We start from the raw sequence: 26,232 nt of genomic DNA on the forward strand, positions 1-26,232 counted from the left end.
CATATCTTTCTCACTCACTCCTCAGTTCCTTTTCTACCCCCTCCCTTTTCAAACTATTTCCCCTCTCTTCTCTCTTCCTTTTTTGTTCTCTATGCTTTCTCATTCTTTTCCACTCTCCATTCATTTTCCATGCTGCTCACAGTCAGTATGCTGCAAATAAATTCCACCTGTATGATGAGGTTGATTGGTTGTAAATGAGAATCATATGTACACACACACACTCACACACGCACTGTTGATAATACATGACAATTCAATACAGAACACACAAATATTTCAATACATCTTTTTATAGTGTTATATAAATCTTGATTAATGAATATACATTTAGTGAATCAATGCTTTTTACAAAGGAAAAAAGGAAGGTATATCTTTATTTTAACAAGTTAGTTTGATAACAATTTCTCATGATTGCAGACCAGGGTCCGGGTGATAGAATAAAGAGGTAACAAAACCTAGAGAATCTGCATGGACAAGCTACGATGTTTTAATCCTTTGTTTCTTAAAGCAGGACTGCACTACTTGTAGCTACTTGGGTCCTCTAAATAGCAAACAATGTCAAAGTGGTACCCGTTGGTCCCCCATGAACCCCTTTTTCTTATGTTAATTGAGAGCTGATTTGATGACATAGCCACCTGTTGGTGACCATGCAGGGAGGTCTAATCCCTCCTAGCCAACTAGTGAAGAGAGGCTTCAATGGATCTTTTTTATTAGGCTATATTCTGAATATTACCAAACATCCCTGTGGCATAGTGGTCCATTCTCTCGACTCTCAATCCACATTTTGGGGGTTTGAATCCCAGCTCGGCACTAACGTCTTTGGGCAATGCATGGATCCACATTTGCCACTCTCCACCCAGGTGTAAATGGGTACCCGACAATCACCAGGACAATAATAATTACAGGGATCTCAAGAAGAACGGCATCGATGCTGATTAGGCTTCATTAGGTGAACAAACTTATTATTATTTGTTTGCCATCTATTTTATGTATTTATCGTTATTCCTTCCAGATACCGTAATTGGAAAAAATCTAAGAATCAAATCTACCCGGGATGAACTACAAATGAACTCAAATTCTATGAAGACATCCATGAAAATTGTTTTTGGTATATGACAAAGCTTTCTTAAAATCCAAAATAATTACAAGTACATCTATTTTTAAATTCATAAATGCTACAAAAGCACTTTCGATGAATTTGCTAACAGGTTGACACTTGAAGAGTACAAATGTATATATTACTACATTTCAAATACGATTTGAATTATTTGTCAGTTACAGAAATCATTTCACATACAGGTAACCGAATGAGACTGCCTATTCCTACACGAGTTAAAAAAGAAAATAAGAAAAAGTCTTCACTATCTGTCTACCCAAATAAAACAAATATAAAGAAGAAGAGGTATAATAAATCTTACTGGTGGAACAGCAAGACATACCAGTAGTCCATTTTCAATAATATCTTGATCAAATACATGTACTACAAAACTTGAACAATTATGTTAGGGTCAATTACAAATGGACTACATTGTATTTGGTCATATGTGACGTCGGTGGTGCAAGTAATACAAGAATTAATAAAAAGCTGAGAAGTTCTTCTTTCATTTTAAGCTACAAATAAATAAGTAAATTAGCTATTAATCCTGGAAAACCTTTATTTTGGTACACACTTTAGTGCATTGTTATCAGACCAAATGCATGGATCTTCAGCCCCCAATGGCTTGCAAACTTTGAGACTTGGCTGAAATTTTTGTCATTCATGCAAGGATTTCCAGCGGAGAAACACCTTGTAGCAATCATTTATTTAAGATGTCAGCTTGTATAGTTAATTTGAGATAGAAACTTGTCCACATCCAGATTGACTGGAAATCCAAGGTCTTTGGAATTCTTCGACTTGCTTCGCTTTGTCTTCTTGACGCCCTGTAGCAATGAATGACAGAGAGAATAAAGAAGAAAATGATTATATGAGGGAAACATATGTGTAAGGAAAGGGGGGGGGGGGGAGGGGAAGAGAGACAGTTAGAGAAATGAAGAGGGGGGGGGGGGGACAGACACTGACATATATATACTTTAGCAACCACCTGTCTACAAAGCACACATTTTTTTGTGTATTAAAGGAACCTGTCTACAAAAACTGTACATGTAATTAATTTGCTATAGATAAATCAAACAGTTAAAAGACTGTCATTCTAACTCAATCAAATCAATTCCAGTTATGATGACTGTGCTCGTTAAAACAAGTATGATAACTGCTCATTCTGTATAAGTTTATCAAGCTATTTCCACGTTTACATTCTTGTTTGTCAATGACTTATTCTTCTTGAATTACATGAATCCTGCACCTTTCCAACATTCATAAAATGTATTTCTTACTTTTGCCTTGTCAGGATCTTTCCTATCTCTCTTGACTCCTTTCTTCACTGCTTTGGTTCCTTTGTCCTGAGGGACCTCCTTGAAGGCCACTGTCTTGCCCCCCTCCACCAGGCCCTTCGGCTGAATCCCCTCACTCTCATGGGGCTGAGAGGCCAGTGAAACGGTCTTCACACCTCCGATACTATGAGGGGATTGTCCAGTTCTTGAGTGTCCTGGAAGGTCACTTGACCTGACACCATTGACCTGATCAACAGCAGGGATGACCCTTTGCTCTATGTTTATCCTTTCTTTCTGGAATCCAGAGACACTGGTAACTGGTGGATGGCGGCTAGTACCCCCTGTCCTTGCACGCTTCACGATCACCACCTTCTTGCCATCAATGACAACCGATTGTTTTGACGCAACTGCGTTCTCTTTTGTGGGGGTCGTTGGCAGTTTGGTCAGTAACCGAGCCACCGCTTTTTCCTCTGGAGAATACAGTCTCTCTGGTGTTCGAGCAATTGGTCTCTTGGATGGTGTTATTTCATTGTTGTGCTGCATCCGGGGAGACTGTGACCCTTTCCTCGTAGCTTTCCTTCTTGAAGGTGTAACCTGAGATGTTGACGCTGCTGCACCAGTCTCGTGTGACTTGTCCTGGTGTCCCTTGACAGGGCTCAGGTCCTTGAGAAATGAGAGCTCTCTGACATGACCTTTTGGAAAGAGGTCCGCAAGAGAGCCTAATGTCATGCCCGAGGACTTGACCTTGGATGACCTTCCTTCATTAGTACTTGCATTTTTCTTGGCAGAGTTCACCCTCGACAGTGCCGTCGACGAACATGCAGCTTCTTCCCTGAACGGACTATTTCTGACAACCATATTAGGGAACGAATCACGTCCCCTTGATAGCCCTTCAAGTTCCTCGCTTAGGAATATCCTATCTTGATTGGTGGATGACATGCCTATGACCTCTGAACTATGACCTGTTGAAGACCCCATGACCTGTATGTCCCTGTTTCTTCCTTGGCTGATGATGGTCACTGTACTTGCTTGCGGTGAACTAGTCAAGATGGATTGTTGGGGCTGATGTTGGCTCGTGTGACTAGGAGGGAGCAATGAGGCTTGCTGTTCGGACGAGTCAACTTCAGATTCTCTGGAAGAGTTCAGATGCTCTAAAGAATAAAGCAAACAAATATGAAGGACTTAAACCTCCAGATTTTTATAAGGAAGATTACCACACATGCATAGCATTTGCATTAAACTTTTACCGTAATTATTGACAAGCAGGCTGAGAAGTGAAGCAAAGAATGCACATACACTGTATATTGACCTGTGGATTAAGAGAGTGAGTGCTAAATTGTCCCCATCCCTGCAAAAAACAATTCCGAACTGGTGCATGATATCATTTGTATTAATATGAAGCATGGTGACACCAGAAATAAAATACTAAGGGCAAATTCTCCAAGAGGGGTGAAAACACGGATAACAAGTACAGTCAAACCTGCTTTAGTGACCACCTGTCTACAACAAGCACATTTGTTGTTTCCCTTAAAAATGGTTTCACATTGAAACATGTACTAAAGGAACCCGTCTACAAAGACCACTTTTTGTGTTTCCCTTGGGCGGTCGCTATAGACAGGTTTGACTGTATGTCGATGCATAATTTCAATCTACAAACTAACTCTGGTCCTGCAACACCACATCTTGTGATCCTGCAGGCCATGTTTCAATCAACCTGCACCAAGGTTTGATAAAGTCCTGCGTAAGAAGCATGCCTGTCACAAATGCCTACCCTCGACTTCCGATGCACTGAGCTGGAGCTTCTGCCTTTCGCTGTTCAGGAACTTGTCCCTGTCGGTGTTGAAAAGCGCAAAGAGGGAGTTGAAAGTCGGGTCGCCGCTCGTCATGTCGACGAACTCTTCCATCATGGAGTCAGAGACCATCCCATTGAGGAGTTCGTCCAGAACCTGGATGTTGCTCCCAGATTGTTGACTCTCCTCTGTTTCGGTGCTGAGGTTGGCCTGGTCAGGAGCTTCTGGGTGATCAGCAGGTTCTTCTTGACCAGGAATTTCTCTGTGTCAATAAGAAAGAATAAACAGGTTGACCGATTGATAAATATCTTACCCTCTTATCCCTGCCTCTTTTCTCTAATGATAAAACAAATCATACTTGGACTTGGAAATGAAATTCTTTTAAGTCACGTGTGTGTGTGTGTATTGGGTTTTTACAGACGTGTATCAATCAGATATAATCATGTCACTACATCAGGATGTAGTGAAGAAATGTGCATTTCTTATATAGTTTGAAGAGTCTTATTATGAGACTACCAGTGTCTTAATATGCCTACCAGCATATCTTGGGGGCTATTGTTTACTTTAAGATTATACTACTAGTCACAGAGACAGGAAGTTCTTTGTTCTTCTCCACCTATGTTCTGGGAGAAGCAAACCCCAGTCATTCTGAATGTTGAAGTGATGCAGTAAGGTCCGAGTTACATAACATTGCAGCAGAAAGTTTTTAGTTATTTTGTGGAACAAACTACAGGCCCAATTCGGTAAGAATACGATATCTATTTCTATATATGTTATTTGATATATACTAGAATGCTAGGATGTATCTTAATATAATCTCAGTTGAGTTTGGTAGAATTTTATAGGAGTTTCGTAAAGATGATGTTAGATGTTGTACCTAGCTTTTAGGAGTAGACAAAGAGATGAGTGTGTATAATGTATAGTGTAGAAAGCCGAGTTCTTTGTCTTTGTCAGAAGAAGTTACAGTACATTTTAGTGTTTCAAAGTAGCATATATTCTGCTACTATGTAGATGATAACTTGTTTGTTATATATATAGTTCATGTCGAATTTAGAGCAAAACTAAGTGTTTATAGGAAAGAAACAATTTTCTTTGTTAGTTTAGCATAGGAACTTAAGTGACGAACCGCGTCTGAATGCGGCCCTGTTCACACTCATGTACCTTTGCTTGTGTGTACTGTTTAATAGTTTACTGCATAGTCTCAATGCAGGGTGTGTTCACATAGATATTTAATCCAGTTTAACTTTAATCTTGTGTCATATATTAATGTGTTGTAATCAGTATCTTTAATTTAGCTATAGGGTTTTTATATGCTAACATGCTGAAACATTTATTCATTATTTGTTTGTTTGTTTATTATCATTACAGATTGTTATCTGAAGGTTTACCGGAGATAGTATTTAACCTGAAGGTTGTACCGAAGATATGAAAGTGAAGTTACGAGTTGCTGAATAAAAAAGAAGTTGGTTGGACTTTAGCAAATTGTTTCCAGTGTTAATTTTCATCGGTGTGCCTTGTGAATAACAACAGTTGGATTTTATTGTTAGACGAAACTCCTTCATATAAAGATTTATGAAGGCAGCCACAATAACAATCGAAGTCTGTTATTCGAAGTCGAATAACAAGCGAAGTTCCACAATAACGAATGAAGTTCGAATGACAAACGAACATCAATTATAAGACTTTTTGCAGCCGTTTAATGAACTTGTAAGCAGACCTAGGTTTATAAAGGCCTGAAGTCATGCCTTTATCAGAGCCTGTATTGCAACGTGAAACGACGACAGAGAGGAATCCCACATCGAAGGCTAGAAGTCTAGCTGGTGTTAAGTTCACCAAGAGCGATGTGGAAGCAGGACAATGTGATGCAGTCATCACCAAGGCTACAAGTGTAGCGAACTCACGGATGTCTCTTGAGAGTGCGAGGTTAGAACTAGCTATCATGGACCAGGAGGACAGGCTTGATGCTCTAAAGGTTGAGCAAGAGCTAATTGCTAGGAGAGTCCGGAATGAGAAACGAAAGCTAATACAGCTGAAGCTGAGTCTGCTGAGAAAGAAGTCGGCTGACAGAAGAAATAGATTAGAAAGAGAGGAAGAGAGTGACGGCTCTGAAGCTGTCATCGAACATGTCAAATTGCCAAAGGAACAGCCAGGGGATTCCATCCATAGATTGGCAGTTGGCGCAGCAACTTCTATTCTTGATAGAACTCCTAAACAGACAGGGTTTGAAACGATGGCAGAGTCCATGGCCCATGTGCAACAAAACGTGCTAACGCAGAGACTTGCTGTTGCGAGTCAACCTCCAAAGTTGGAGATACCGGTATTTAGCGGCGTTGCTGACGGTCATCGAGCCAAGGACTGCACTGAGAGGAAGGTTTGCAAGATTTGTGAAGGGCGTCCCCTTGCCTGTCTGCATAAGCCAACCGAAAACCAGATAAATCCACCCGAGGAAGCCGCATCAAAGTACACCAATGTCTGCGCTCCTCAAGACCAAGATGAACAGGAGCACTGTATGATTGTGCCAGACTGGGTGAGGTGCAAGGATGATCAAAGTAATGTAGGCTTCGTTTCGGACGAACTGTGTGAGCAGTTAGGAGTACAGGGAACTGATACTACCGTCAGGCTCACCACCATGCACGCAACGGCCAATGTCAGGAGCATGAAGTTGAGCGGTTTACAAGTGTTGGACTTCAATAGGGAAAACGAGATTGACCTACCCCCGTGCTTCTCTAGAGAGTCTATTCCAGGTATCAGAACCCAGATCCCAAGGAGTGAAGGCTTGAAGGAATGGCCTCATCTTGAGCCAGTTGCTCATGAGTTGATGCCATACAACAGGAGCGTCAAGGTATCGCTCTTAAATGGAAATAACTGTCCCCGAGCCATCCGCCCTCGAGAGGTGATAGCAGGAGGAGAAGATGACCCGTATGTCATTAAGACAGCACTTGGATGGGGAGTAGTTGGCAATGTCTGCCAGACGTCGGTGCAGGAGGATGGTGTTCAGATCTGCAATAGGATATCTGCAATTGAGATGCAGCCAGAGTTTGCCTATGAGAGTAAGGCCAAGGAGATCATGGACACTGAGAAAAGCATCCAGTTTCCGAAAGATGGCTTCAAGGACTTAACTGCAGATGGTGAGCGGTACTCCGTGGAGGAGATGGAATTCAAGGAGATCTTGGAGAGTGGTGCCCGCAGATGTGACAACGGCCACTATGAGATGCCATTACCTCCGAAGTCTGCAAAGCCAAACCTTTCCTTCAACAAGCCACTTCCCTTGAAGAGATGGAAGCAGCTGCCTGGGAGGTTGCGGAAGAACCCAAAGTTTGGTGGAGACTACAGAGCATTCATGGATGACATCATCCAGAATTATGCACCGAGAGTATCTCCAGCAGTTACAGCCATGTCAGAAGTGGACGCGAATGCAGCGAGACCTGGCCATCAGCGATATAGTCATCGTGAAGGAGACTGCAGACATCCGCCTCCAGTGGCCTCTAGCAAGAGTAGCAGAGGTTTTCCTAGTCAAGACGGACGCGTTAGAAAGGTAAAGCTCCTCATGGTTGATGGAGCGCTGGACAGTAATGGTCAACGTCTGAAGAAACCTTGTTACCTTGATAGACCTGTCCACAAACTCGTGTTACTACTGCCGGTAGAAGCTTAGAATAATTAGTTCTGTTGTTAATAACAGAGGTGTAAGACTAATTGTGATCAGTCATTTTCTTTCTATTTCTCTTTCTTTCACAATCACTTTCTCACTTTCTCACTCATTCCCTCTTTCTAGATTTCTACCTTTATCTGAGTTTCATGACTTTTACGTTTCTTGTTGTCTTATCTTATATTTGCAAACAAGTTTTGTCATTATCACGCAGAAGACAGTATAGGGATTCCCCCTCAAGGAGCCTTTATCTTATTGTCGTATATTTTTCTGATGTCAGAAGTGTCTTCATTTAATATTTCTCCTCATTCGCACATTATGTAGCTATGTGGTTATTAATGAAAGGTGTTGATTAAGTTTACTTCGTATACATGTTAGTTACATGTCAGGTGTATTACACTTATTTTGATTGATTACCAATCAAGCAGTATTTGGAGCATTGATGGGTAAAGTTGATTTCTCTCATGAATGTTACATGAAAGATCGTTAGAGGTTAATGTTGTTCCTTGGTAGTAATAGTAGTGCAGTATGTCTATCTATGTTTTAGCGTAGTCTTAGATTTGGATAATAACAGTTATTTTAGTAAATGTTACTAACATTTAAAGGAGCCATGTCACTACATCAGGATGTAGTGAAGAAATGTGCATTTCTTATATAGTTTGAAGAGTCTTATTATGAGACTACCAGTGTCTTAATATGCCTACCAGCATATCTTGGGGGCTATTGTTTACTTTAAGATTATACTACTAGTCACAGAGACAGGAAGTTCTTTGTTCTTCTCCACCTATGTTCTGGGAGAAGCAAACCCCAGTCATTCTGAATGTTGAAGTGATGCAGTAAGGTCCGAGTTACATAACATTGCAGCAGAAAGTTTTTAGTTATTTTGTGGAACAAACTACAGGCCCAATTCGGTAAGAATACGATATCTATTTCTATATATGTTATTTGATATATACTAGAATGCTAGGATGTATCTTAATATAATCTCAGTTGAGTTTGGTAGAATTTTATAGGAGTTTCGTAAAGATGATGTTAGATGTTGTACCTAGCTTTTAGGAGTAGACAAAGAGATGAGTGTGTATAATGTATAGTGTAGAAAGCCGAGTTCTTTGTCTTTGTCAGAAGAAGTTACAGTACATTTTAGTGTTTCAAAGTAGCATATATTCTGCTACTATGTAGATGATAACTTGTTTGTTATATATATAGTTCATGTCGAATTTAGAGCAAAACTAAGTGTTTATAGGAAAGAAACAATTTTCTTTGTTAGTTTAGCATAGGAACTTAAGTGACGAACCGCGTCTGAATGCGGCCCTGTTCACACTCATGTACCTTTACTTGTGTGTACTGTTTAATAGTTTACTGCATAGTCTCAATGCAGGGTGTGTTCACATAGATATTTAATCCAGTTTAACTTTAATCTTGTGTCATATATTAATGTGTTGTAATCAGTATCTTTAATTTAGCTATAGGGTTTTTATATGCTAACATGCTGAAACATTTATTCATTATTTGTTTGTTTGTTTATTATCATTACAGATTGTTATCTGAAGGTTTACCGGAGATAGTATTTAACCTGAAGGTTGTACCGAAGATATGAAAGTGAAGTTACGAGTTGCTGAATAAAACAGAAGTTGGTTGGACTTTAGCAAATTGTTTCCAGTGTTAATTTTCATCGGTGTGCCTTGTGAATAACAACAGTTGGATTTTATTGTTAGACGAAACTCCTTCATATAAAGATTTATGAAGGCAGCCACAAATCATTTACGTCTGGGGACTGACCTTTAAACCTCACCATCCAAAAGACGTGACTCAGTTTCGAACCTGCGTCCTCGGCTGAATCAGTTTGTAACTTCCATTGTTAGCTGGATTACAGGCGCACGCCACAACATCTACATTTATGAGAACTTAAGGGCGTGCACAAGCTGCTCCAATCACACCGACGTTCACTTCCCATCGGGTACCCATTTAACACCTGGGTGGAGAGAAGCATTGTAGATAAAATACCTTGCTCACAGACATAAGAGTCAACCATAAATGTCATAAACTCACTGAGTTGGTCGAACCTTGTTGATGTTTTCCGCCAGTTTCTCCATCAGTTCCTGGTTGTTGCAGAGTGACCCCCAGGGGGACGGTAGGTCCTGTATCTCATCTATAGGGGTGACCCCTGCACTGGTGGATGGGGCGCTACTGATGACCCTCTCCCGGGGCACTCCTGGGTGGGGTTTGCGTCTGGGTAGAGCACTGCATAATTATAGATAGGATTGAAAAAATTATTTGTACTACAAAATCGGAGAATCGCGTTGACAAGAGCCATACTTAAGCTTTTCGTTTTGCACTCATCAGAGTAAAACGCAAGAAGGATAGATAGGATTATAGGAATTTTGCAGCACAACATCACATGAAGTTTGCAAGAATAGAACAAACCCAGTCATTAGTAGCATCCTGCATTAATACACAAAAAAATTACAGTTGGACAGTCTGCAATAATACCCTTTTGCTTGTTGATATAAAGTAAACAGAAAAGTAGAAAGACCCAAGAAGAGGTTGAGTTGTTACGTGATTCATAATCATAAAATACATTTTCTCTCTCAGAGTCTAACCTACCAATATAACCAAACAATTTAGTTGCACATGTTATCTTCATTTTATCTCCTGAGTCATTCTATTAATTTTTTATTTCTTTTAATTGGAAAAAAAAAAAATCATATTTGACATCATACTGACCTTTTTCTCTTTGGTGATTTTCCAATCTTCTCTTCTCCCTCTGGTCTGTCATGCTGAGAGCTTTTAGTGGGGGTCACAAACTGTGACTGAGTACCTGCAATTGGATATGACATTTTTCAATTCCCGCTATTGCCTGTACCCTCAAATGCCCAAACAGCTGAGTGAGCTTGGATTAGTTTGAACCCCAGCACAGACAGAGATAGCCTCCATTCTTGGCACATTTCATTTATTTATCAAAAATTCATCAGGAATGAGTGATTGAGTGGATCATCAAATGATACAATAATCAACAATACCTGTCACCCTGCCCAACCAAGCCCACACTGGCTTGAAACTGACCTGGGCATCGTTTCACGAAACCATCTTAAGTGCAAGTTTCCCGACATCCCATTAAGACACACATTAAATTTGATGCACACATTGCAATGTGATGTCGGCAAACTTGTAGTTATGACGGTTTCTAAAAAAAACACTGCCCTGATTCTTTCCCACAGGTGCTGTTACGTTACTGTATGGTCTGTTGTCAATCTGGTGTCGGTCTTGTTAGGATTAAATGAGGTATTAATCCAATTGCTGTTTTGCTGCCAGAACTAATTGGTATCTCAAAAGTCAATGAGATGAATAACATTTTTGATAAGCTGTAGATAAGTTTTTAAGAGTCGCTGCCTGGCAAGCAGTACATGGCAGGCTCAAATTCTGCTGGTTCCAAGATTTTTCTGAGTTGTTTTCAATTACAAGATCGAGAACATAATCTTTATTTACTGGGTGCAAGCCAAAAACTTCTTTACAAAAAAATTGCATTTAAAGGTATAGACTAGTTTGGGAAGGAAATGCCCCCCTCTCAAAAATGAAATGGAAGCTCTTATTACCAATCATGTGAAAGAATATGTTTTGACTAATACATGATGATACAAATTTGCCGGGAAACGGCCTACTAATTGATATATTTGGTAAATTATCATATCGATCCGGCCTGAATAGATATCGCAATGCACTTTAACATTGAACATTTGGGCATACATCTCTGCCTTTTTTTGCGAATTTAGGTTGAAGTATTGTCATCTAAACCTGTATAGGCGACATTTAAACAATATTGAATGGATATGTTGCACCCAAAACCCTTGAACCGCAATTTTACCACTACCGGTTTATATCTGTTTATATATAGTGTTACGGCTAGTTAGAATTGCATCACTCAGTATAATGACAGAAGTGAGTTGACTCTTACTCGTTACACTCTGTGAAGGAGATGTCGACAGGGCCTCCTGCACCATGGGTGACCTCAACCTAGGTGTGGAACACCTGGTATCACATGACCTCTCTCGGCTCTCCTGATTGGTCGGGAATGATGGAGAAGGCACCATCAGAGGGCGGGTGTCGGGCTCGATATTATGAGGTTGCGGCCGACGGAAAGGAGAGTTTTGACGGTGGCGTTGTACATGTTTTGGCTGGTGGTGAGTCTGCTGCTGCTGCTGATGCTGAGGTTGATGTTGAGGTTGATGGTGTTGATGTAGCTGTTGTACGAGACCACTGGAATTGACCAGACGAAGGGCATTTTCCCGTTCCATCTGCATGCGTTCATGGTGGAGTCGATTGAGACTGTAGCGACTTCTCACTGAAAACAATAGATGTATGCTGATTAAAAGGCCGATATTAGAACACATAGAATTAATTTGGCAGAACCATAACCAAGAATTCAACTCCATATGAATCTAAATTGGTTAGCCTTCAAAAAAATCTTGGCATCTGAAAAAAATACATTTTTCAGACAGGGGTTGCAATAATTATATCCGAGGTGCATGTATGACTTAACTTTTTTTTAGGGAAAAGAGAAATTTCTGAATTTTTTAGTACAGACCAAATGTATATGACAACTTGGCTAAAGTTAGGATAGTGTGCATTAAAACAACAATTAAAATCTACTAAAAAAGTATTTTAATGATATTTTCCTTAATACAGAACCAGGAAAAATACTATGGTCCTAATGGAAAGGTGACTTTGATGTTTTTTTGAGGATGTAGACAAATTACCTGATTGGCTTGCTAGTTCATTTGACAGTGTTGTAATGGCCCCACTGCCTTTGTAATGATGTCTGTTGGAAAGAAGAAGAAAAGTTAGATTAACTCATCAGCAAATCAATTAATTTGAGATATTTGCATTCTACTTTGTAGAGGTATATAATACTATATATATATATATATATATATATATATATATATATATATATATATATACGTTAGAACACATTAAAAATCCAAGATAACTAGATGGAACTTCGACTGCGCGCAGTCGAAAATGATGCCTCCGTCATAGAGCAATTTTACAAACCAAAACAGAAGAAATTTTTCAAATTCAAGTTCAATTGTAATCCATTAACAGGTTTTCAGAATATTGTGATTACAAGCTATTTTTGCATACATAATGAGCCCATGACCTTTGACCTTATGAACCAAGAATCTACTCAGTTCATTGGCTCTGCAAGAAACATACATGACCTAAGTTGGCAGGAATCCATCAATCGGTTCTTGAGATAACGCGATCACGAGCTGTTTTTGCATACATAATGTGCCCTGTGATCTTTGAACTTTGACCTTGTGACCCCTACATCTAATCAGTTCATCGGCTCTGCAAGTAACATACATGACCTAAGTTTGGCAGCAATCCATCAATCGGTTCTTCAGATAACGCGATCACAAGCTCGTTTTGCATACATAATGAGCCCTGTGGCCTTTGACCTTTGACCTCGTGACCTCAAAATCTAATCAGTTTTTTGGCTTTGCAAGTAACATACATGACCTAAGTTTGGCAGCAATCCATCAATCGGTTCTTCAGATAATGCGATCACGAGCTCGTTTTGCATACATAATGAGCCCTGTGACCTTTGACCTTTGACCTCGTGACCCCAAAATCTAATCAGTTCATCGGCTCTACAAGATACATACATGACCAAAGTTTGGCAGGAATCCATCAACCAGTTCTTCAGATAACGCGATCACGAGCTCGTTTTGCATACATAATGAGCCCTGTGACCTTTGACCTTTGACCTCGTAACCCCAAAATCTAATCAGTTCATCGGCTCTACAAGATACATACATGACCAAAGTTTGGCAGGAATCCATCAACCAGTTCTTCAGATAACGCGATCACGAGAACGGGACGTACGTACGTACAGACGTACGTACGTACGTACGTACGGACGTACGGACGGACGGACAACCCGAAAACATAATGCCTCCGGCTACTTCGTAACGGAGGCATAAAAACCATATGAGCATACAATTTAAAAGGCTATGATGTACATTACTAGTATTTTTAATTATTATCATTATTAGTATAGTAGTAGCGTTATCATCATTTTCCTCCTCCTCCTACTTCTTCTTATATTATCATTATTATCTTGAAGAACTAAAGCCAACAGCAAATGTTAGGTCACCCAGGAAACGTTATCTGCACATGGTTACTGGTTTAGATACATACTTGATTTGCACCAGGAGAGCATCAAATCTCTTCCACAGCTTGTAAAGAGCATCATTGGCATTCTTGACTTTACTTGTATCTGGAAAACAAAAGAAGAGTAATGCTATCAGATAATAATGTACACTGCACACTACATTTGTATAGATTGTAAGTTCTAACTACAATCCAATTTTTAAAGAATATGACATACATGTAGCATTTGGTACAAACATTTGAACATGTAAAATCTTAATGAAAGAGAATCCGAGTAGTCCGAGTATGATCAAGAAAATCTAAATATCAAAGATTTTCATGTTACCTTGGAAGAGGGCATAAAATATCAGCTAAGAATCGTAGTGACATCAGACCAGTACTGAAATTGTCTACGATTTGAAGCTGATTCTGCTTTTATCATTATGACTAGCAGAGTTCTAATTAGAACTACAGTTCTTAGTATTCTTATCATTATTTGGAAGCTAACTTGGAAATATGATGTTTTTTTAGATTCTAGTACAATTGCAATTTCTTCGAAAATTGGATTGCAGGACGATCGTGTAGTGTGCGGTGGGCTAAAGGGATGATTTTTGTTGGGGGGGGGGGGGGAGAGTAATGGGTGAAGGAAATTTACCCACAATGCAAACAACAGACTAATATCTTTTAACTCACCTTGTGACATCAGCTCATAGTACTCTTCAACGATCACTTGTAAACTCTTTGCTCCAAGAGGCTGTATATACAGAGAAAAGGGTGATGAGATGAAAAGAGATGATTAATACAGGGAGGATTAACCTTTGTCCTACGTTTATACACCACGTAATGTACAATTGTTGACTAATGGTATTTCAAAATCATTATTCACAACAGGTGAATGAAATAATTTGTAACAGGGTACTTAAATACTTGTGCATTAAATTTGATTATATTACAAAAATTGCCTATTAAAGCTACCGGTTGTCATTACTCATAAAAAGTTTGAGAATCGTTTTATGTGTTGAATAAACTCATCAATGCAATTTGTTCAATCTTTATAAGATTCAACAAGTGAATTTGAAAACTGTTGTCACCAACTTCCTTCTACATGAGGAAAAGTGGGATGGGGAGGGGGGAGGGGGGGGGGGGTGAGGGGAGATATATATGCATCAAAAGGAATCGGTATAATAATGTAACTACCCATTTGTGGAGACTGTGCTATATTTATTTCTCTTATATCCCGAGGTTTGTTCATCGGTACATTAGAGGTAACCTCTCTCTCTATTTATACATAAATCAGGCTACCTGTCAAAGAGATTGCAATATTTTTCTTTCTTTTGCAAACATGAACATACAGGTCTGACTGTAATATACTAAACACAAGGTAAACTTAACTATTCAAGATTTATTTCTTTCTTTCCACTGACATGAAAACAATACATTTTTGAACAGTAATAAAACAACAAGTTTATCGTCAACAAGAATAAATTCATGCACAATAACAAGAAAGTTATAAAGACATTGAAAATGTGGAAAAGAGGTGGCTTGTACAAAAGCACAGCATGTTAAACACAGATTACCTTTACAAGAACAAGAACAAAAGAGATTTTAAAAGAAGATTTACATTGAGAAAAGGAAAGTTTGTTTCATGTGGAATGAACCTCTTCTTTTTTCTTCCCTCCATCACATTCAATAGAACAAGTTTGTTATCTCTATTGTTGGCAAGGATGGTTTGAGGACCCCTATTAACAAAAAAACAAAAAAAATGGAGGGGGGGGGGGGGGGGGGGGAGTGTCCCATTCCCAAAAGCATGCTTGATGATTACAAAAACGAGGTCATTAAGGTCATTGAGCATTAAAAGGAAAAGTCCAATGCCTGAAAAATGTTTACCAAAAACTAAGTTATATAAGAATTACTTATTATTTGTTTACACCCAGGAGTATATAGCAAGACAAAGAAGGGGGGGGGGAAGGGGGGCAGGAGCCAATAAGATCCGCCCCTGTTACCATGCCTCCAGTACGTGCTAGTCTTACCAGTATACCCATGGCAGGGAAGCTACGCAGTTCCTCCAGATGAGGACTCTCCTGCAGGAACACATCATAGGTCTCCTGGAGGCCCTCAGAGTAGAGGTAATCTGGAAACATGGAAAGGAAAACCTTCATGCATTTATTCATTTATTGCAGTGTCATCTTTAGCGACTTAAACATGTTTGCAATAAATAAGAATACGTACAATTTTACAAATGTTAGGTGCATATTCATTTCAAGAAACTTTCTCAGTCTTAAGTTATGACATACGATTGATATACTTATTAGTTTAATTGATTTGTGCCCTTTTTTACCCTGACATTTCAACATCTAATCCTTCCTGTACTTTTTTTATTGGCATGCGCCATTGACTTTTACATTAGATCTAGACCTGATCATTATCTTTGATTTATAATTCTGTATGTTTTGCTTTGTCAATTAACAATTTCAGCCTAGTTTGGCTTTGTACTACGTAGTGTATGTTCAGTATTTTCAAAACACGGCCATTAATTTACCACTCAAACTCCAAGCTCCCCACGAGCTGCACCGCCACCGGTCACATTCATGCTACGCCCCCGGTACTTACCCAGCACAAGACGTGCAAGATCCGAAGGAAGAGCTCTCACGTTCACCATTTTTCAATATCAATCTGGTGTTAATGAATACCCTGTCCTGTTTTAAAAATATGACATAATGACGCCTTCAATACAGCTTTAGATGAAGATCGTCAATTAAAACGATGAAAAAAGCGTGACGGTGTGTAACTACCGAATTTCAGAGTTTGTTTATGTTTTAAGTTATCGCGGCTTTTGGAGCAATTGCGCGAAACACTCTGCCATGCACTTCCGGTAGAGGTCATACTGTCTGACCCTCACGTTATGTTATGCAATCACAGTTGTTACGTCGGACGTCGGTGGGATTTATACCAAATTTACTGTTAAGTTATGGCTGTATACCATTAGCCCTTCATACCTGTAGTACACTTGAAGATTGACATATTACTCTGAAGTAACTGGAGGAGAAATCGAGCACCATATCCGTATAAATTGAAACCCGCGCCCGCAATTTGACTAGCTAGTCACTCTACCGAAGGCCGACTCGTCCTCATCCATTAACCATACGACCGCGACCGGGCCGGGAGGCCGGGCGGTGCAGAGCTCAAGAGTCAGACAGCCTATTCAACAACCGGTCCGTGTGTTATCTTATCTTACACAATCTCGAAAATTTTATTTCAAAGATAAATGTGATGAATAAGTCACTTAAGTGGAGTAATGTATAGATTAGCCCAACAAGTATTTTGCTTGTAAAATATCAAAATTGTTATTCTCAAGGAGTAGATATTTCATGCCAAAAATCATAAAATGTGATCGAGTTGACAGATTTTACGATGTTAATGTTATGAATTAAATTTGTAGTTTTACAGAGCTTCACTTTCTTATCAGGCCTTCTTTAACTTTTAGATAATAATCTAAAGCTTCAAAACTTTAGACAAACTAGATCTAAGACAGTTCTGAATAGATCTAGATCTAATGAGTTAAAAAAAATCTCTTAGAATCTAGATCTAATCCTAATTGCCTTTTTGAGTGATAACATCATTTTTGTAATTTATATTTTGTATTATTCTTCTTACAGATATCTTCTTGTGCGATAAAGAGGGACGATGATTTCATATTGAAAGCGTGGGGTTGGTACATCTTTGTCGATGGAAATGAATCATCAACCCAGGCCTCCGATAGCCTTCAGGTCTCCTGGTCGCCATGGATACGCTGTGGAGTTCTCTCCGTATCTACCGCAGCGCCTTGCCGTGGCAACAGCCCAACACTATGGCATAGCAGGTAGGATCGATGGAAGCAGGTTTGCCACCATGGGGCCGTTTCTCCAAACCGTCATAAGTCTAACTTCTCAGACATACTATTGAAACGTGTGGTATAGAATTAACACAAGTTTCTATGGGATGTCCACGAACTTAGACTTATGACGGTTTTGAGAAACTGGCCCCATAATCCCAGCGAAGACGAAACCCCAGGAAATACTTAGAGTTAACCTATAGGGTTGGGGTTTGGGCAGGGGGCGTGTATCAGCACTCCCCCTCTTGACATAGAAACTGGCTATTAAACACTATGGAATAGCATGATAGCAGGTGGTATTGAAGCAGGTTTCCAACCATAACCCCAGCTATGATTAAACCAAAGAAAATACTTATGGCTACAATACAACCAGAATTAAAAAAAAACAGAATAATAGTTACAACACGAGTATTTCCTTTTATTCAATCAATATTCATCATCCAGGAACAGGCACCCTCTTCCTGATCGACATCACACCCGCTGGTGCGGTGCTTCTCGCGACCTTTGACTGGAGAGAAGGTCTGTTTGACCTGACCTGGTCCGAGAGCAATGAGAGGCTTATTATGACCGGGAGCGGAGACGGTTCCATCCACCTCTGGGACACCAACTGTCCAACTGACCCAATCAAAACATTCAAGGTCAGTAGTTTAAAGACCCACTGTACTACTTGTATCTACTTGCGCCCTCTACATAGCAAACAATGCCTAATCGGTGACCATTGGTCCCTATGATCCTCTTTTTGTTATGTTAATTGAGAGCTGATTTGATTAAAAAAACACCTTTGAGTGATCTTGCAGGGAGGTCTAATCCCTCCTAGCCAAACTATAGTACAGACGGCCTTTAATATGATAATAATAATATTGGGTTCTTGTATAGTGCTCATATCTGTCAGACTTGACACCCCTGGCGCTGCCGATTATTACCCTGGCTTTTTGCATGGCTGCAATAATGGCGCTCTAGCGTTTCAAGGAATTAAAGGGGAAGTCCACCCTGAAATTAAGTTAGTTTTAATAGGAGTAGAAAAATGAGAGAAACAAGTCAGTGAAAGTTTGAGCAAATTCCGATTAAAAATAAGGAAGTTAGGATTTTCGAAGTTGTGATCAATCAAACACAAATTGGCAACTCTATGACGTATCATGCGAGCTCAACTTCCATTTGCTCAGTACTAAAAAAATCTAAAATTTTCATTTTCCCTCCAGAAAAATTTCAACCATACATGCACCCTAAATATAATAATTGCAAATATGTTTCTATACTCCCCCTGCAAGGAACAAATATATATTCCGTCATCAATAACGAAGAAAACATGATTTTATGGAATATTATGCACAAAGCAAATGAAGGAGAGCTCGTATAATAAGTCACAGAGTTGCCAATTTGTATTTGATTGATCACAACTTCAATAATTCATAACTTTCTTATTTTCATTCAGAATTTGCTCAAACTTTCACTCACCTGATTTTCTTATTATTCTGCCTCTATCGAAACAAACTTATTTGGGGGGTGGACTTTCCCTTTAATTCCTGCCAGGTACACATTTACATCACCTGGGTTGAGTATGGCAAATAAAGATAAATGTCTTGTAAGAAACCTATACTACCATTTGCATCAGGATATTCAGTCATATTTTTGTCCATTCAAATTTTACAGGGTATTTGCACCAAATTTTACGTAACTAATCTCAGATCCTCCATTATTTCTCGTCACTGTAGGAACACAGCCGAGAGGTCTATAGCGTGAACTGGAACCAGACCCGAGAACAGGACTTTGTCCTATCCGCCTCCTGGGACAAGACCATCAAGCTGTGGGACACGAACCGGGACCATTCCCTCCAGACCTTCGTAGGCCACAGACACAACGTCTACTGTGCCGTCTGGTCCCCACTTGTACCTGGCTGCTTCGCATCATCTTCAGGTAGGATTGATCATACCAAAACTTTTAAAGCCTGTCTGTAATAGTTTGGTCAGGAGGGCTTGGACCCCCCAGCGTGGTCACTGACAGGTGGCATTCTCATCGACTCCGCTCTCAATTAACATAAGAAAAAGGGGATCATCGGGGACCAACGGGTACCGCTTAGGCATTGTTTGCTATATAGAGGGCGCAAGCAGCTACAAGTAGTGCAGTCCTGCTTTAAGTCAGCAACCATAAATTTGTATTCATTGTAACAGGACCATTCCCTACAGGCTCTCGTAGGCCACAGACACAACGTCTACAATGCTGTCTGGTCTCCTCTTGTTCCTAGGTGCCTTGCTTCATCTTCAGGTAGGATTGGTCTTATCCAAACTTTTAAAGCCTGTCTGTAATAGTTTGGTCAGGAGGGCTTGGACCCCCCAGCGTGATCACTGACAGGTGGCGTTCTCATCGACTCCGCTCTCAATTAACATAAGAAAAAGGGGATCATCGGGGACCAAAGGGTACCGCTTAGGCATTTTTTTCTATATAGAGGGAGCAAGTAGCTACAAGTAGTACAGTGGGGCTTTAAGTCAGCGATCATAAGTTTGTATTCATTGTAACGGGACCATTCCCTACAGACTCTAGTAGGCCACAGACACAACATATACAATGCTGTCTGGTCTCCTCTTGTTCCTAGGTGCTTTGCTTAGTCTTCAAGTAGGCTTGGTCTTATCAAAACTTACACAACACCAATCATTAAAAAAAAATCCATTGCCTATATGAAACTTGTTGGTTCCTGTAAAAATATATGGCGAATATGAGAAGTCATGCAGTCATCAATAGGTTAAGTTGGGGGGGGGGGGAGGGGAACATACACAAAATTTGAAGTAGACAAATGTGGAAATTTAAAAGCATTTCACAGTGATCAAAAGGTTTGGATTCCAAAAGGATTAGCACTTTTTCAGGGGCATCTGAGGAATCAGATGAGTCTGGCTTAGCAAAGAACCAAGGAATACCTTTTAGAACTCCCCACCTGGTGACGTGATATTTGCTTTCACAACTTTTGCTCTCAGTTTTATGTCATCAGCTATATAGGTTTAGGGTTATTTGGTTAAGACATGGTGTCGTTTAAAGGGATTGGGTATCTTTGCCTCAGATTCTAAACAAAATCCTGGAATTAGCTCATGCTGCAATCATAGTTATAAACCTTTAGGTTAGTCAGGAATCCCATGACTTTTACAAGTAGATCGCCAGTCTGATTATCAAGATATTTATGATTGGAAATCTACCTGTAAATTTCAAAAAGCGTTTTTCAACGTTTTTCATAAAACTACAATCTATTGGGTAAATAAGTAACACCTAGGGCCATGCATCTCAGATTTAACTTTGTTAAATGATGCCTTTAATTTGGAGTTGGTTGAAGTTCGCAATTTCGAATATAGGGAGTTTTCTGCATACCTGTTTCATTATGTTGTAAAGTGATTTTAGAGCACATTAGGCAAACACAGACTGAGGCAGTATATAGACTTTACCCCCCAAATAAATATGAAGCAATTTACAGAACTAACATAACCCATTATGGTATATGCAAGATAAACATTGTGTTTGTTTGTGTTAAATACAATTCAATTAATTTATCCATCCATAACATAACTAGGAAAATTTGACATGGCATTTTTAAAGCAGTATAGTTATATATCACAGCACTAATGTCCTTTGGCAAGACATTAAACTACATTTGTCAAGTGCTCTCCACCAAGGTGATGTAAATTGAATGGAAGGAAGAAATTTCTTGTACGGTTTAATGTCTTTCATGGCGGCTCAGCTACAGCTGGGGTTATGATATGATACCTTGTATCAATCGTAATAAAGTATGTTTGTATAGAAGCTGTGCCTGTGTTGTACAAATGGACATATCATCATTATCATTATTATCTTTATTACGTAAAAGAAAAGTAACGATCAAAATTTATTATTATTATTAAACATACATTCCGGATGACAGAACCAAGAATGAATTCTGCATAGCATGCAGTGATATTGACATAATGGGAATATTTATATAATATTGGATGGCCTTGAGTGGGATACAAGAATATATTGCTCGAGCTATGACAAAATTGGACGAGTCAAAGACGAGTCTGATATTGTCTTAGCGAGAAAACAAGGCCATACAATATTATAATTATCATCTATATTAGTCTGACTAGCGAAATAACAAAATTTGACTTACCTTGGTAAATATATATATATATATATATATATATATATATTTATATTTAAAATATGGCTTTGTTTTTGTGTGATATCGCCATGATATTGATTTCGAAAGTTGAAGTTCCTGGATGACTGAGCAATTTGCAGCGCTTTGTAACTGCAAGGAAAAGGTGCTATATCAAATCAAATATCTTTTGGATTGGATTGGATACAAAAACAATATTGGTCAGTCATCCAGGTACTGTGCTAAAGATATTGAATACACTGATTTATTGTACCACTGTGAAGCCATATATAGATAATAATGCACAATAATCCTTTTATTCCTTATTTGATGATTTCTTGTTTGATTTCTTATTTATTTGATGTGTACTCTGTAGGTGATGGCTCTCTGTGCGTGTGGGATGTTCGGAGGTCTGAGAAGCCAAGGTTCCTCATACCCGTCAGCAAGGCGGATGTGATATCATGTGACTGGTGTAAATACGATCAGGTGATTTAAATGATTCCTCTCTTGTTTCCTTTTTAAAGGGAGGGTTACGGCTGAATTTGTTTCCCTCTCTGTCTCTCTCTCTTTCCCTGTATTCCTTTATTTCTTCCTCTTTCTTATTTAAATTCAAAGTATCTATCAACAATTGTGTTGAGAGTATTAGGGGTTGAATAATTTACAATTTGAAATATTTTAGCTCTATGATTATTAATGAGAGTGAAATGTAAAGTTGGCACAAACAGAATTGTTGTAGTTGATATGATTATTCCTCGGAAGACACAGTTATGATGATGATGATGGTGATGATAAGATGTTGATGATGATGATGAGATGATGGTGACGACTATGATGATGACAACACCTCTACATGATGACCATGTTTATGATGGTGATGATGATGGTGACGACTATGATGATGACGATGTTTATGATGGTGATGATGGCGTGACTGTTATTATTAATATGATGATTATGATTGTTCTGTTGATGATGATGATGATGATAATCATCATTCATCGACAGATTACTTTGTTTGAAGGGATTAAGGGAGGAAAGTTACCTGGCCATATCCAATTCTTAACATTTTATACACCCCTCTTGAGCTGAGCTGATCTGTGTGACTAAAAAGTAAGGGAAATTAAAATGTTATTTTACTTCATTTTTTTAATAGAATATCCTAGTTGCTGGTTCAGTGGATTGTAAGATCAGGGGATGGGACCTTCGCAATCCAACCAAAATACTCTTTCAACTGGGCGGACACACACATGCAGTACGAAGGATAAAGGTGAGTATACCAACCATGTGGGAAAGGGGTTTTCAACATTGTTACATTCATATTATTTCATTTCCAACAGAAAGATAAACATTTGACATTAAGTCAATTCCAATCGTTATGGACTGACAATTCCAGACAATTTACAAACGTTGAAAAACTGATATTATAGACATTTAATAAATATTTCCAAATGAATGACATATGTAAACTTATATGATGTACTTTCACAGCAGTTGGATTTCTTAGTAACCATTCATCATATTGACAACAATTTTGAATTTTAAATGTTAATGAATGACTTTAAAAACTACGTTCTATATGTCACTCTGTCTTAAACATACCTCTACAAAGTGATATGATATGAAATCCGAATTATGTGAAAGTACCTCATATTGATTAAGTATCCTATCATTATATCACTTTGAAGGGTTTTACTACCATGTCTATAAAATTCTCTGGAAATGTCATTCCATAACTCTTTTTCATGAAATTCATGAATTGGTTCATGAATGACAAAGTTAGCTATAATGGAAATTGTATCAAGAGGAATAATGAAAAATATGATTACTAAAAACTAATATCATGAAATTCCTGTCATACATTCATGAAATTCGCTATCTGCTGCAGGGTTTAACTACCAAGAAGATTAATTTGCATGTCGCCCTCTATTTTGAATCAACCATACAGTGTTCGCCTCACAGTAAGACTGTGCTAGCATCCTCGTCATATGACTTCACGGTACGAACGTGGGACTTTGCCAGGCAGTCGACTCCCCTTGAGACCATCGAGCATCATTCTGAGTTTGTTTGTGGACTAGATTTCAATATGCATGTACCAGGACAGGTAAGCATTCAGAGAGGGGTTTGATTCAATGGCTAAATTGATCACGGGTTGTTATTCAAATTGGCAACAATTATGTGTTTCTCTTATTGCTACATTGTTCTAATAAAATATGTGTAATGTTTATGTGTATTGACTTTATCAAATTAAGACAAGATTTATTTAATGGCTATTTAATACAATTGATCACATGTTGTTATTCAAATTGGCAGCAATTATGTGTTTCTTTTATTGCTACATTATTCTAATAAACTGTCTATAAGAACAATGTTTATGTGTATGGACTTTGCCAAAAAGTGAGAAAAAAAATGCCTATTTGATATGTTTAGGAAAAATGCTAACCATCTGTTCATGAATTCAAACTTTTATGATGATCTTTTATGTTAATCCTAAAAAATTCATATTCAAGAAAAGTTATGTTAAATACAAAGTAAATTCAAATTTGTGTTGTTTTCTTTTCTCAACATTTGATTGTCAATCCTAAATATTCATTAATTTAAGGAAAAAATTATGACAATCTGAAGTGAATTAAAATTTGTGTTTTTTTTCTTTACAGTTAGAAAAAAATTATGATAATCTGAAAGTGAATGAAATCTTTCTGCTATTTTCATATTTCTACAGTTGATTGTCAATCCTAATTATTCATTCACTTAAGAAAAAGAAGATGTTTTGAAAGGGAATTAAAAATTGTGTCGTTTCTTTTCTCAACATTCGATTGTCAATCCTAAATATATTTATTCATATTTAAATGAAGTTAAATGCAAAGAAAAATCATGATATTTGATCAAAAATTTATTTTCAATTCTATTTCTTCTCCAGCTGGCTGACTGTGCCTGGGATGAGAGGACAGTGGTGTCTACTCCTAAATCTCTAGCTGCTTTGAACACATGATGAAGGTGTATCCCTGGCGTATCCTTGGCTTAACACCAATTCATCTTTGGTTAGCACCGAAAGCCACATGATTCAGTCATTCTAGTTAATGATTTCTGACAATGTGTTAATTCGAAGACCAAGAATAATGCAAGCGAAATCAGAAAAAATGGCGTCTTCTTGGCTAACACCTCCCACCTCTTGTGGTCCTCAATGATTTATCCCAAGGTGTTTGGTGCTAATGACAAGACATGCTATGTTAGTATACTGGCTTGATGTTGGCTTAACACCACGCATCTCTTGTGCTGTAGTGTTCAATGATTTATTGCACGATGTTTGTAGCGAGGTGTCAGTATTGGCACCAAGACAAGTTGTACCAGTAAGCTGACCTGTTCTTGGCTAACACCATACACCTGGCATGTTCCTCAATGATTTATTGCAAGGTGTTTGGTGCTAGATGTTGATATTAATGCCAAGTTATTAAAGCTTTGACAGCAAACCGGATGGTTGTTGGCATAGTACCTTGCACTTCTTGTTCTATAATGTTCAGTTATTTATTGCAAGGTCTTGGTATTCACATTAAGAGCAACTTTTTGCATATCATTATCTTGGTGTATCCTCTGCTTAACACCAATTGCAATACAATTAGAATATTCAGTGAATTGAATAGTGTGCTAGATAACGGGTGTTTGCATGATGTACTTAATAGCAATAAAACCAATTTTGCTAGCTAATTGGTCAATCATTGACCTGATGCTATTTACACCTTGGACCCGTTTCACAAAGCCTTTTTTTCAATGACAAATGACAAAAATCTGTGACAAATCTGCTGGTAACCAATCAGAAGCAAGGATTTCCCTAGCTTATAACAAAACCTGTCATTTGTCACTGATGACCAGTTTTGTGAAATGGGGCCCTACCCAGGTCCACTTGTGCTAGTAGAATGTGTGACTGATGCTCAGCATGTTAGATATTTTTTATTTATTCCAGGGGGGCGTTTCACAAAACTTGTCATCAGTGAAAACTGACAGTTTTGTTATAAGCTACTGAAATCCTTGCTTCTGATTGGTTATCAACAGATTTGTCACTGATTTTTGTCATTTGTCATTGAAAAAAGGCTTTGTGAAATGCCCCTAGGATGTCTTTGATCATGATGATGATTCTCATGTGTGATGGGGAAAATTATGTAGTACCATTCTTTTGGCTTTTATACATCCTCATACTTGCCTTATGTGAAGAAAAAAAACAGGCAAAAGAGCATGAAAGAGAAGGAGAGGAAAGAGAGTGAGACAGATGGAGAGACAAAGAGAGAGAGAGAGA

At 38.6% G+C, this 26,232-nt stretch overlaps 2 protein-coding genes across 2 annotated transcripts; one reads left to right on the forward strand and one right to left on the reverse strand.

Annotated features, from left to right (window-relative positions):
* Positions 1–274: 274 nt before the first annotated feature.
* Positions 275–16,948, reverse strand: LOC582916. Its single transcript, XM_782849.4, has 11 exons — positions 16,570–16,948; positions 15,990–16,090; positions 14,653–14,713; positions 14,008–14,086; positions 12,561–12,622; positions 11,759–12,145; positions 10,531–10,624; positions 9,856–10,047; positions 4,142–4,422; positions 2,374–3,521; positions 275–1,920 (listed from the first exon to the last, which is right to left on the reverse strand). Exons 1-11 carry the CDS (start codon positions 16,616–16,618, stop codon positions 1,813–1,815), a joined length of 2,562 nt encoding a protein of 853 aa, XP_787942.2. The 5' UTR covers positions 16,619–16,948; the 3' UTR covers positions 275–1,812.
* A 655-nt stretch (positions 16,949–17,603) lies between these two features.
* LOC586615 (peroxisomal targeting signal 2 receptor) lies at positions 17,604–25,977 on the forward strand. The gene is made up of 7 exons (XM_786389.5): positions 17,604–17,818; positions 18,275–18,468; positions 19,543–19,744; positions 22,321–22,430; positions 23,098–23,211; positions 23,890–24,045; positions 24,862–25,977. Exons 1-7 carry the CDS (start codon positions 17,686–17,688, stop codon positions 24,931–24,933), a joined length of 981 nt encoding a protein of 326 aa, XP_791482.4. The 5' UTR covers positions 17,604–17,685; the 3' UTR covers positions 24,934–25,977.
* Positions 25,978–26,232: the final 255 nt, after the last annotated feature.

This window comes from Strongylocentrotus purpuratus, unplaced genomic scaffold (assembly GCF_000002235.5).
Source record: "Strongylocentrotus purpuratus isolate Spur 01 unplaced genomic scaffold, Spur_5.0 spur5_scaffold_21, whole genome shotgun sequence".
Taxonomy (NCBI): Eukaryota; Metazoa; Echinodermata; class Echinoidea; order Camarodonta; family Strongylocentrotidae; genus Strongylocentrotus; species Strongylocentrotus purpuratus.

Coding starts and splice junctions, on each gene's coding strand:
- LOC582916 (XM_782849.4), bottom strand. CDS start 16,618: ATGGTGAACGTGAGAGCTCTTCCTTCGGATCTTGCACGTCTTGTGCTG. Junction 16,091..16,569: donor TCTTGCACGTCTTGTGCTGG/GTAAGTACCGGG, acceptor CCATGTTTCCAG/ATTACCTCTACTCTGAGGGC. Junction 10,048..10,530: donor AAATCACCAAAGAGAAAAAG/GTCAGTATGATG, acceptor ATAATTATGCAG/TGCTCTACCCAGACGCAAAC.
- LOC586615 (XM_786389.5), top strand. CDS start 17,686: ATGGAAATGAATCATCAACCCAGGCCTCCGATAGCCTTCAGGTCTCCT. Junction 19,745..22,320: donor CTGCTTCGCATCATCTTCAG/GTAGGATTGATC, acceptor TGTACTCTGTAG/GTGATGGCTCTCTGTGCGTG. Junction 22,431..23,097: donor ACTGGTGTAAATACGATCAG/GTGATTTAAATG, acceptor TTTTTTTAATAG/AATATCCTAGTTGCTGGTTC.